At 35.3% G+C, this 12,567-nt stretch overlaps 1 protein-coding gene across 3 annotated transcripts; it reads left to right on the top strand.

The window, feature by feature from the left end:
* The first annotated feature begins 2,363 nt into the window (after nt 1-2,363).
* Nucleotides 2,364-12,567, top strand: LOC101213132 (structural maintenance of chromosomes protein 2-1). Of its 3 annotated transcripts, XR_004215432.1 has the most exons (21): nt 2,586-2,903; nt 3,895-4,575; nt 4,720-4,863; nt 5,004-5,294; nt 5,387-5,572; nt 5,652-5,816; nt 5,910-5,969; nt 6,327-6,389; nt 6,489-6,580; nt 6,839-6,935; nt 8,112-8,228; nt 8,372-8,590; nt 9,052-9,192; nt 9,269-9,621; nt 9,831-9,924; nt 9,991-10,079; nt 10,187-10,412; nt 11,572-11,646; nt 11,881-12,018; nt 12,137-12,204; nt 12,352-12,567. XR_004215432.1 is itself a non-coding variant. In XM_004148098.3 (20 exons), the coding sequence occupies exons 1-19, from the start codon at nt 2,586-2,588 to the stop codon at nt 11,998-12,000; spliced, it is 3,531 nt and encodes a 1,176-aa protein (XP_004148146.1). In that variant the 5' UTR covers nt 2,364-2,585; the 3' UTR covers nt 12,001-12,018; nt 12,352-12,567. The 3 variants fall into 3 exon arrangements, 2 of the variants coding, with proteins under 2 accessions (XP_004148146.1, XP_031738918.1); XM_004148098.3 differs by lacking the exon at nt 12,137-12,204 and having other exon boundaries at nt 2,364-2,903; XM_031883058.1 differs by lacking the exon at nt 12,352-12,567 and having other exon boundaries at nt 12,137-12,325.

Genomic DNA, 12,567 nt, shown 5'->3' with positions numbered 1-12,567 from the left:
CTGTTGCCCGGATGACATCTGTTCGCAGCTTGTTAGCTGTTGCTGCTGCCAAACAGTGGCCTCTTTTTCAGATGGATGTCAAAAATGCATTTCTTAACGGCAACCTATCTGAAGAAGTGTATATGAAGCCACCTCAGGGAACTTCTCCTCCTCCCAACAAGGTGTGTCTCCTTCGTCGCGCTCTATACGGTCTAAAACAGGCTCCACGAGCTTGGTTTGCCACGTTTAGCTCCACCATTACTCAACTTGGATTTACCTCCAGCTCTCACGACAATGCCCTTTTTACACGACAGACAACTCATGGTATTGTTCTTCTCCTTCTTTATGTTGATGATATGATTATTACTGGTAATGATCAACAGGCCATATCCGACCTACAACAATATCTTGGTCAACATTTTGAGATGAAAGACCTTGGATCTCTCAATTACTTTCTCGGTCTTGAAGTCTCTCACCGTTCAGATGGTTATCTGTTATCTCAAGCGAAATATGCATCTGATCTAATAGCACGCTCAGGAATTACAGACTCCACCACATCTTCAACACCGTTAGATCCTCATGTCCATCTAACTCCGTTTGATGGTGTTCCTCTTGACGATGCAAGCTTGTATCGGCAACTTGTTGGCAGTCTTATATACCTAACAGTAACTCGCCCAGATATTGCATATGCTGTTCATATTGTCAGTCAATTTATGGCTGCTCCTCGAACAATTCATTTCACTGCTGTTCTACGCATACTTCGCTATGTCAAAGGCACCTTGGGACATGGTCTTCAATTCTCATCTCAGTCTTCCCTTGTGTTGTCGGGATATTCTGATGCTGATTGGGCGGGGGATCCTACTGATCGACGATCCACTACAGGATACTGTTTTTACTTAGGTGATTCTCTCATCTCATGGCGTAGTAAGAAACAAAGTGTTATATCTCGTTCCAGTACGGAATCTGAATATCGTGCTCTGGCTGATGCTACAGCTGAACTTATATGGCTTCGGTGGCTCCTTGCCGATATGAGTGTCCCTCAACAGGGTCCTACCCTCCTCCATTGTGACAATCGTAGTGCCATTCAGATTGCTCACAATGATGTGTTTCATGAACGTACAAAACACATTGAAAATGACTGTCACTTTGTTCGTCACCACCTCTTAAGCAACACCCTCCTCTTACGTTCTGTTTCTACTATTGAACAACCTGCGGATATCTTCACCAAAGCCTTGCCATCTAATCGATTTTGTCACTTACTTACCAAACTCAAGTTGATCGCTACTCTACCACCTTGAGTTTGAGGGAGGGTATTAATGTAAATAAAGTAGGCTTAGTTAATTTGGGTAATGATGTTAATGTAAATAAAGTAGGCTTAGTTTATTTGGGTAATTACCCTTGTATAAATACACTCCCTTTGGTCAATAAACAAATTAAGGGAATATTCTTCAGAATATACTTTCACAGATCAAAGTATCCTTCATAGACATCTTCAGTTGTTTGTGAAAAAAAGATGATCAAAACAATCTTTAGTTATATCTAAAATTATTAACCGCATAAATAGCTAAAACATAAAGGTGACAAATAATACATACGCCTACATTTGGGAGATTCGTAAGTTTGTAACTTAAATACTAAAGCTACAGTAATAAGTTATCTTCTCTGTAAGTTTATATATCAAAACACATGCAAAAATTTGTCTTAATGAGGTTCATGTTAGTTGTCTTCTCACACCCTGCAATCACAACGAAAAACTATATATATATATATATACTTATTGTTTAAAAGATTTACCTACATTTGGAGGCAAAACAATTATTTGGATCTTTAATAATCTCAACAAACAGTTTGCCTACTTCAGGATCTCCTTTTCTGTGTGCTTTTTGATTCCTTTCTAATTAAGACTATATTCTAGACTCATAGTCAGGCCCGTAAAGATATCATAAAATGTGATCAATTTTTATTGAGTTTTATGAATTCCAGTTTGGATATTGGTTTTTTTTAATTACTGGCTAAATTAGAATTTTTTTCTTCTAATAATTTAGACTGGGGAGAAAATGAGAGTTTTAGTTCCTATAGTTTAAAAAGTTAGAACTTAATTCTTACAATTTGTTAAAATCTCATAAACAGTACTCCTTATAAACATTTTGGTTGCATCCTAAAAAACATTATGTTATGTGACGTATAGATTAGGTATGTTTGATCAGATTACAAAGACTAAATTTTGACTGTAAGAGGAGATATATAATTTTCTCTTTTAATTATGCATTAATGTTGGGCCTTGAATGGACCCAACATGAATACAGGCCACGGCCCATAGTCAACTTAAAGCCCAAATTCATTACAAAATGTATTTTTAATTTGAAAGAAATTAAGGAGGAGGAAGAAGGAACAATTTCCCGCCTTCCGGTGTTCTCTTCTCTTCCACAGACAATTCTTCGAACATTTCTTCACTTCCAAAATTTCCCACAAACAAACTCTCTCAAAATCCACACTTCTAGGGTTTCGATTTCCGAAACCCGATTCACTACACCTCCCTTCTAACAATCTCTGTTTGGGCTCGGGGTGGTCATTCGGTGGTACCTTTCCAAGCATTTTTGGGAACGATGCACATCAAGGAAATCTGTCTGGAGGGGTTCAAATCCTACGCCACGAGGACTGTTGTTCCGGGTTTTGATCCTCATTTCAATGCAATTACTGGTCTCAACGGTTCTGGAAAGTCTAATATTTTAGATTCTATTTGCTTTGTTCTTGGAATTACCAATTTGCAGCAGGTTCGAGCTTCGAATCTTCAAGAGCTAGTGTATAAGCAGGGGCAAGCGGGTATTACCAAAGCAACTGTCTCCGTTGTGTTTGATAATTCTGAGAGGAATAGGAGTCCACTTGGGTATGAGGATCATCAGGAGATTACAGTCACAAGACAGGTTTTGTAAATCTGTAGCTGTCCTTTATTCTGTGTTGATTTTCATCCATTCTTGATAAATTGGTCATTTTTATTTTTACTTACAATTATATGGTATGTTATTACTTTGGCTTGTTAATTTTCCATTACTATTGTCTAAGTTTAGTAGCGGGATTTGAAACAGCGTCTTCATAGTTTGTTGCATAAGTGCTGCTGTTCATATTTTCCCATTAGAGTTTCTCACTAACTACGTAAGCTGTGTGGAAAATTATAGATATTAGTAATTTGTACAAAATTTGCCGATTAAGTGGATAAGACACTAATTGCTATTCTAAATGTTCATGATTCGTTTTCCACCCATTGTTGTCGAACTCAAAAAGAAAAGAAAAAGTAATTTGTACAGTATTCATGGAAATGTATAAACATTCCTGGTCAATCTAATATATAACTTGCACTCTGAAGGCGTGGTTTTAAACTAGTTGATAGTTGGGTCTCTCTTTTTATTTTATTTTCTTCTGTTAGATTAGTTTGTCGCTGCTGCTGCTATCCACTGTCATCTTACGGGGCTTTGCTTCACATACAATATCTTAGACTCTTCCAAGTTTTAGATTTTCTCTTTGAGTTTATCCATTTGCATTCTGATTAGAAGGCACATTCCAATGCTTTTAACAATTCAAAATCTTAGGAAGCATTAGACTTGGACATCAGAATCTTGAAAGTTTAAATTGAACTCTATTTCATGTGATATTTTTTTAAGGGAATGGAAGTTCTTTTTTTGACAATCGTGTGTCAGGTGAGTAACATTTTCACGTTTTGGGTTAGAGGATAGCATGCACCATACCGTAGCTCAAAGAGAAAAATGTGTTTGCTATCCTCTACACCATGACATACATCTTTAGTTTTTGTGTTAATAGAAAGTAAAGAGAAAAACGTGAAATTTTCCTCAATCAATGGATGTTCTTTTGTCAAATTATCAAATTTGATGTTTGAAGCTAATTTAGAAAATTGTACAGATTGTGGTTGGAGGGAGGAACAAGTATTTGATCAATGGGAAGCTTGCACAGCCTAGTCAAGTTCAAAATCTCTTCCACTCAGTGCAGCTTAACGTTAATAATCCACACTTTCTAATTATGCAAGGCCGCATCACCAAAGTTTTAAATATGAAACCGCCGGAGATTTTATCTATGCTTGAAGAAGCTGCTGGGACAAGAATGTACGAGACAAAAAAAGAGGCTGCTTTGAAAACACTTGATAAGAAGCAAAATAAGGTAGATGAGATCAATAATCTTCTTGACCAGGAGATACTGCCTGCTCTAGAGAAGTTGAGGAAAGAACGAATACAGTACATGCAATGGTCTAATGGCAATGCTGACTTAGATAGGCTTAAGAGGTTTTGCATAGCTTATGAATATGTGCAAGCTAAGAACGTAAGGGATAATGCAGCCAGTCAGGTAGAACAAATGAAGGCAAATATTTCTGAAATTGATGATGGGACAGTAAGGATGCAGTTGGAAATCAAAGATTTGGAGACAAAAATCACAACTTTGACTGCAGAAAAGGAAGCTAGTATGGGTGGTGAAGTAAAAACTTTAACAGAGAAAGTCGATAGGCTATCTGAAGATCTCATTAGGGAAACGACTATATTGGAGAATAAAGAAGACAATCTGAAGGGTGAAAAGAAAAATGCGGAAAAGGTTTCTGGCTCACAATCTCAAACATAATTTTATATGCCCGACCAAACTTATGAACCTGATAGAAATGCTTATATAGTTATCTTTGGTTCATATAAAATTTCACATCTTTGGCCTTATTCTAATTTCTAATGTTGGTTTTGATAGATGGTTAATGATATAAAAGATTTAATGAACTCTGTGGAAGAGAGAGCTTCTGCTGTCAAAAAGGCTGAAGAAGGAGCAGCTGATCTAAGAAAATCAGTTGAAAAGCTGTCTAAGGACGTGGAAGATTATGAGAAAGAATATCAGGTAACCGATGAGTACATGTGTTGATTGCACTATTGACACTTCATTTCTTGCAAAATATCTCAATCACAAACTGCATTTGACATATGGGTGTATATTTTTCCCTCCTTTCCTTTCCTCTTCTTTTTAACAAACTTGTACAGGGAGTTTTAGCTGGCAAGGGAAGTGGAGATGAGGAGAAATGTCTTGAGGATCAACTAGGCGATGCTAAGGTTGCTGTTGGATGTGCTGAAACAGAACTAAAACAATTGAAAACAAAAATAAGCCATTGGGAAAAGGAACTTGTGGAGAAAACTAAGCAATTATTGTCGAAGCGTGAAGAAGCTACTTTCGTAGAAAATGAGTTAAGTGCTAAAAAAAAAGACGTAGAAAATGTCAAGTTTTCATTGGAGTCTCTCCCATATAAAGAGGGTCAGCTAGAAGCTTTACAAAAGGTCGGTGCTATTTCTTTTATTCTCTGTACTAACTAACTAAGGATTCTATATTGATTGGATTGATCATCCTATTAACCTATTTCTTTTTGTAGGAACGTGCATTTGAATTGGAGGGAGTACAGAAGTTGAAAGATGAGATACGCTACCTTTCAGCACAATTAGCTTCTGTTGAATTCAAATACCGTGACCCTATACGAAATTTTGATAGGTCAAAGGTCAAAGGAGTAGTTGCAAAACTTATCAAAGTAAAGGATAGTTCTGCAGTTATGGCCTTAGAGGTAGCTTGTTATAAATTTTGCAATTGACAATGACATATATCTACTTGAATATGTGCTCTCAAACTAAGTGAATATGTAGGTCACTGCTGGTGGAAAAATGTTTAATGTAGTTGTAGATGATGAAAATACTGGAAAGCAGTTGCTTCAGAACGGTGATCTTCAGAGGAGAGTAACAATTATACCATTAAACAAGATACAATCCAATCCCGTTCCCCCTAGAATTCAACATGCTGCTACCAAATTGGTTGGTTACTTAACTATGTTCTTTTCACAGTTTGTTGTCATCTTAAGCTTGTTTACTCAGATAATTATTTTTTTTCTATTGTTGCCTTGTTAGGTTGGGAAGGAGAATGCCAAACTTGCACTTTCTTTAGTTGGGTATGACGAAGAATTGGAGGTATCCTTGTAATTTACCTTTTCGTTGGATGTGACTTCATCGTGCTCGCCATGGTTTAGGCTTTAATTGTTGACATATATTGGCTTTTCTTTGCTTGTGAGATCTTATATTTAAGGAAAGATTACTTAATAGGTTTTGGAAAATATAGGAATTTATGCAGTTGAGTTTGATTTAGCAACCTGGTTGTGGTTGTATGCAATAGTTTATCATTTCAAGTTTGTACTAGAAACTTTTTCTTTTTATAGCATGACAATCATGAATGGACTGGTAGCAATTTACTTCTTTTTTTGGTTGGTTAGGTAACTTTTGTTTTCTCAATGTAACTAACATGTTTCTGCAAATTGGTGGAAATTGTAGAGTGCAATGGAGTATGTTTTCGGTTCAACCTTTGTTTGCAAAAATATTGATGCTGCAAAAGAGGTATGCTAATTCAGTGTTCCTGTTGAGAGAAATATTGTGTTCTTAGAGTCAACAATTAGTTTTCTTATTGTAGACTTTTTGGTATTTATTAATCTACAGGTTGCTTTTAATAGAGGAATTCACACCCCTAGTGTGACACTTGAAGGTGACATTTTTCAGCCAAGTGGTCTATTGACTGGAGGAAGTCGCAAGTATACCTCAAAACTCTTGTTTATGTCTCAAGATATAGTATGAGCACCAATTATTATTATGGATATGCAAACAAACTGGCGTTTCTTTTATACTTAAAATCTTTTGATTAGGTTCGAGGAACATCTTATGCCTTGACATGGGAATATGCTGAATGATAATAGCATATTTGCCTTCAAGCTTTCATCGCAAAGAATCTAAAATGCTTTCAAAATTTGAACTCAGCTTGTTAGATATTAAGCAACTATCTTTCTTGACAGGGGTGGTGGCCAACTGTTGAGACAGCTTCATGATTTGGCTGGGATGGAGGCCGAACTTTCCACACATCAGAAAAAATTATCTGACATTGAAGCAAAGGTAGGCTGTACAGTTTCTCTCAATTCTTATGAAAAGTGAGAAATATAAATATGCCAATTACTAGGAGATTTCTGCAATATCTTTCTGAAGTTCATTGGTTGTAGTTTATATCATTTATTGGTTTTAAAATTAATAACGCCAATAGGTTATACATGGCTTTATTACATGATACACAAAATAAGGAATTCCTTAATATAACAAGCAAATACAGAATGCTTGGTTTCTCTCTATCTTGCCCTTTTCTTCCCTCTCAATCATACTGCACGACATGACATATATAGTGTCAAGATAAACTGATGTCTGTTGATGATGCTATTTTGAATTTGGAGGCAAGGTGGAAAGGTTTGGCAAGCATTGTTCAGAAGTCATGTTCTAAGCGGTTATACAAGTTCTAGGTTAATTTTGGCAAGCTTCAAATAGTGTAAATTTTGACAAGTTTGTTGAGATGATGAGAGTCCCACGTTGAGAAAACCAAGGAGACTTACACTCCTTATAATATAGAAGGGCTACTCCTCTCATTGCCAATTGATTTTGAGATGGAACCCATACTATCAAACAAAGTTGAAGTATTATATAATATTGGCAATGTTGTATTACATTATTTATTTTTCTCTTTTGAAAAAGACCCAATAATAGGTACATTTAATGTAAGAGAAATTGTTACTGATGGAATTAAAAGATAAATGATAAATGGAAAGGTCATCTACAAAACAATTAAAAGAAATGATTAATATTTTCATCCAAATGCAACTATACCATACAAAAGTTTACATATTATTAACAAATAAGATATAGAGAAATCATTCTATCAAATAATGGAAACTTTCATCTTCGAACTTCTAAAATAACCCACTAAACTTATTCTGTTTATGTTGATATAACAAACATCCTATTCCTTTATAATATGATATTTGTCTTAATTTTTCTTTTTGTCAAATTTGGTCTTCATAACAGGGGAAAATAATTCAACGTTCAAGTTTATTATTATATTGTCAAGTTATCTGTCTATTATTTGTTGAAGGTTGCACAACTTTTTTTAATACTCCTGGACATTAAAACTATTTTACTACTTCTTTGTGGCCAGATGCTTTTAGAAAGTTGAAGAGTGTTCTAGACAGCTACCCATTTCAAAATTCTTATGTTTATTTGTTTTTAATTTATTGTTTCATATTTCAGATTTCAGATATCCTTCCACTCCAAAAAAAGTTTGCAGACTTAAAGGCAAAATTAGAGCTCAAAATGCACGATCTTTCATTATTTCAGACAAGAGCTGAAGAAAATGTGCATCATAAGGTTTTATCACTTGTGAACTCTTTAGATAAGTTTAATGTTAGGAACTTAGGATTTATGTTTAGATTGTTATTTGATGCTTGAGTCTGCTTATTGAACTCGATTTGTTTCTTTCTTTTCATTATTTTCTCTTGGTTTCGTTTAAGCTTGGTGAATTGGTGAAGAGGATTGAGCAGGATCTTGAAGAATCAAAGGCTGCTGCTAAAGGAAAGGAACTTGAGTATAAAGATCGTGTAAATGCCGTTTTATTGCTTGAAAAATCAATCAAAGAACACGACAATAATCGGGAAGGAAGGCTAAAAAATCTCGAGCAAAAGATTAAGGGAACAAAATCTAAGTTGCAGTCATGTTTAAAGGATTTAAAGGTACACAATTTTAGTAGAAATTACAATTCCTTACCTTCTCATTGAAGGTTGATATTTAAGAAAAATATCATGTGGAATACATGCCTCTTGTACGTATTCCTTTCAATCATGACGATATTGAAACTTTTGCATCCACTTGGTCAAGTTTCATTTTCAAACTTTTTCACCAGTGATGAGACAAGTTACAAAAACTGAATAAACATTTAGAAGAACACAAATATTCAGAGGGAAGTATGTACATCTTCCTCTTACTTCATATGCTCATTGCAAGAGTTGAGGCCTGTGTAATACGAAATTGTTATGGGCAAAGCCACCCACCTTTTAATTCTATTTTTCTGGCGACTCTATGATACTTCATCGCTAAAACATATTCTAATTAGTTAACAACAGTTATGCCATTGATCTGTCAACATGGTGTCTAACTTGTAATCTTTTTAACAACTAGTTTTACTTGCTTGTAGGGGCATGAAAATGAGAGGGAGAAGCTAGTCATGAAAATGGAAGCTGTTATACAAGAGAAGGCATCATTAGAGGCTGAATTAGTTGCTTTGAAAACACAAGTTAACCGTCTAACCTTGGAAATAGAAGAACAGAGGGCCAAGGTAAAAGAAAAAACTTCAGCTCATTCAAGTAGTAGAGCAGTTATTGACTGTTTTTACCTGATTTCCACAATTACAGGTACTTTTTATAAAAACTAATAATGATCATGCTCAGTCTGAGCTCAACACAATTCGTTTGAAGATGAAGGAATGTGATTCCCAGATCAGTTGCATTGTTAAAGAGCAACAAGAACTTCAAAATAAACTTGGTGAAATGAGTATTGAGAGGAAGAAAATGGAAAATGAGGTAAAACGATTGGAGATGGAAAATAAAGATTGTTCGGTTCGAGTAGACAAATTGGTTGAAAAACATGCATGGATTACATCTGAGAAACAATTATTTGGAAAAAGTGGAACTGATTATGATTTTGAATCACATGATCCTCTTAAAGCTAGGGAGAAACTCGAAACATTGGAGGCTCAACAATCCAGGTGAACGGCTATGGCTTAGAAATTTGATTTTTAACTATTAAATTATTTCAAATGGCTAGACTAAAATAGGCGTATCCGGGATGATTTAGTAGTTATGCAATACCCCTCTTGATAGATGCTCAACTGATTGTTGTATACTTTGGAAGATTATGCTAAAATCATTACCATCCTACCTTTACTTTTCTCAACTCTTCTCTTTACATATGAAGCCTTGAGAAAAGGGTGAACAAGAAGGTAATGGCAATGTTTGAGAAAGCGGAGGATGAGTACAATGATTTGATGTCAAAGAAAAACATCATCGAGGTTAGTTTCGTCAATCATGCATACATTTTCTTGTCTTCATTTTACTAACTCAAATCTACTTTGTAGAAAGACAAGTCCAAAATAAAGATGGTGATTGAAGAACTAGATGAGAAAAAAAAGGAAACTCTGAAAGTTACATGGGTCAAAGTTAACAGGTGATGTTGTGTAAATCATGTGCCATCTTATTTTGGCATTCATGTCTATTTTCTCCCATTGTCCTTCACTCAAATGAGTGAACTGAGCATCTTATTTGATCTTGCAGTGACTTTGGTTCCATCTTTTCTACATTACTGCCTGGGACCACAGCTAAATTAGAGCCTCCTGAAGGTTGCAGCTTTTTAGATGGTCTGGAAGTTAGAGTGGCATTTGGTGGTGTTTGGAAGCAGTCATTATCAGAATTAAGTGGAGGTCAACGATCTTTGTTGGCACTCTCTCTAATTTTGGCATTGCTTCTCTTCAAACCAGCTCCACTTTATATATTGGATGAGGTTTGTTCAATTTTCTTGACTTAAAAATTTGATCAAGATATTGTGTCATTTATTTGAGATCTTGATTTGCAAATTTGATGTAGATTAGCTCATCCGGTTTACTTACCGAATGATTTATGCCTTTGTTTTACTCAACACCTTTCCTGAAAAATACCTCCCACCAAATTATCCAATCATAATCTGACATTGCTTCTCTTCAAACCAGCTCCACTTTATATATTGGATGAGGTTTTTTTGAAATATTTAAATTTTTTTTAGTGTGAACGGTGGAAAAGGATGCATAAAGATGGGTGCATGTATTAGGATTTTTCTTTTAGTTTTGTGTCTTTTCCTCTCCTTTAGCTGGCCTCTCTTTTGTCCCCTCTTCTTTCTTGGGGTTTGGGAATGGGTGCACATATGTTAAATATCTCACTCAGGTGTACTTCTAGTCTTCTAAGTCTCAAAAGGGTAAGAAAAAAGGAAAGGAATTATCGAAGGGAAGTACTCCATACCATGAACAATTAGAAGACATGGGTGGAACTAATGTGATAATACCAATACCAATTTTTATTTATTTATTTTTTTAGTAGCACAGCTGGAAAGTTTTATATATTGTTCGATGAGTTTTGATTTAAATCACTGGGATAATTGAAAGCTAATAATATTGCTCTTGATGTTTCTTCAGTGATAGTATCCACATGTTTATGTTAAAAAAGTGGCCGTAATAGACTGTTTCCCTGTCGTTAGCTTTCTTTGCTGGTAATGACATGCATGGATGTCCACTAGATTTCTCATAAGACCATCTCGACATGTTTAAATCTCCCCCTATAAGCTAGTGGTCGTTACAGGGGTGTGACATGTCATATAACTCATAGAAGGACGATCTTTCTTTAGCCTTAGTTGGTCCGTACACTCCTGTCAACCAAAAAAGGTAACCATCCATGAGATTAATCTGTAATGAAAGGGATTGGCTACCTTCAATGACCTCATTAACTTGTGTCGATAGGTATTGTTGAAAACCCTTTCTTTATTTTGTGCTAAAATGTTTGAGTTGTCCTGTATTAATTAACATTTGCATGGTAAAAATTTGTTCACTTGCATCTCTCTTGTTATAGTTTGTTTTACTCAAATTTAATTGACGTCTAGTCCTCATCAAATTAATGTGCAACCTGATTTTCAGGTTGATGCAGCTCTTGATCTAAGCCATACACAGAACATTGGGAGGATGATCAAGGCTCACTTCCCACATTCCCAGGTTTCTTTCATTTTCTTGATACTAGTTTTATTTTTTATTTTTCTTGAAATATGATTACCATACATTCGGAAGTCCAACTTTATGATAGCGATAAAACAATAAAATTGTGAGATTTAAGATGGGATGACTTCTAGCAGCATGAAGTATTATTGGAACAAAATGATTCATATTAATAAATGCGTGCACTAGACAATATTATGGTAGCTTATCCTTTTCATTTCATTTATCTCACAGTTTATAGTGGTTTCACTCAAAGAAGGCATGTTTAACAATGCCAACGTACTTTTCCGGACCAAATTTGTAGATGGTGTTTCCACTGTTCAGAGAACAGTTACCGCCAAGCAAAACAAGTGATCCTCGTAGCTATACAAGGTTTTAGTCCTTTTATTTCTTTTCTTATTTCTGTGGAAGCAATTATTTTTTCTTATTTAGCTTGTCATATCCATGTTTTTGTCCAAAAGTAATGCTGTTTTAGCAATTCATCACACAGTCGGTCAGGTCACAATCACTACAAATAAGTCGATGAAGTAGTGTGGGATCATGATTGTCAAAATAAAGGTCTGCTTGGACGGAGAACTTAAACTTTACACCTTCATTGGTGATTTGATTGAACAAGTCATAAAGCTTCCTCATTGTAAAATTGCTGCATAAACCACCATTCTCTCAAACATTGAACTAACATCCAATTTGCTTCTGTTTGTTTAGATGGAAGTGTTAAGCTATTTGCTCAGAGTTTTTGTGTGCAAATCCACCCAGTGAATGTGATCACAGAAGTTGGTGCGTATTGTGTATGTATATGTTAAATCATTCTGCTATATCCAGTTACATTTATGTTCTCAATGTACAAAATCTTGTAATTCAAGCGTAGCATCAAAATTTCTAGCAATTTGGTGTACAGCATTGCCTCTCCTATTGATTCAA

This window comes from Cucumis sativus, chromosome 3 (genome assembly GCF_000004075.3).
Source record: "Cucumis sativus cultivar 9930 chromosome 3, Cucumber_9930_V3, whole genome shotgun sequence".
NCBI classification, from domain to species: Eukaryota; Viridiplantae; Streptophyta; class Magnoliopsida; order Cucurbitales; family Cucurbitaceae; genus Cucumis; species Cucumis sativus.
Note: the sequence above shows the minus strand (reverse complement) of the source record. Positions and strands in the feature narration are given on the sequence as shown.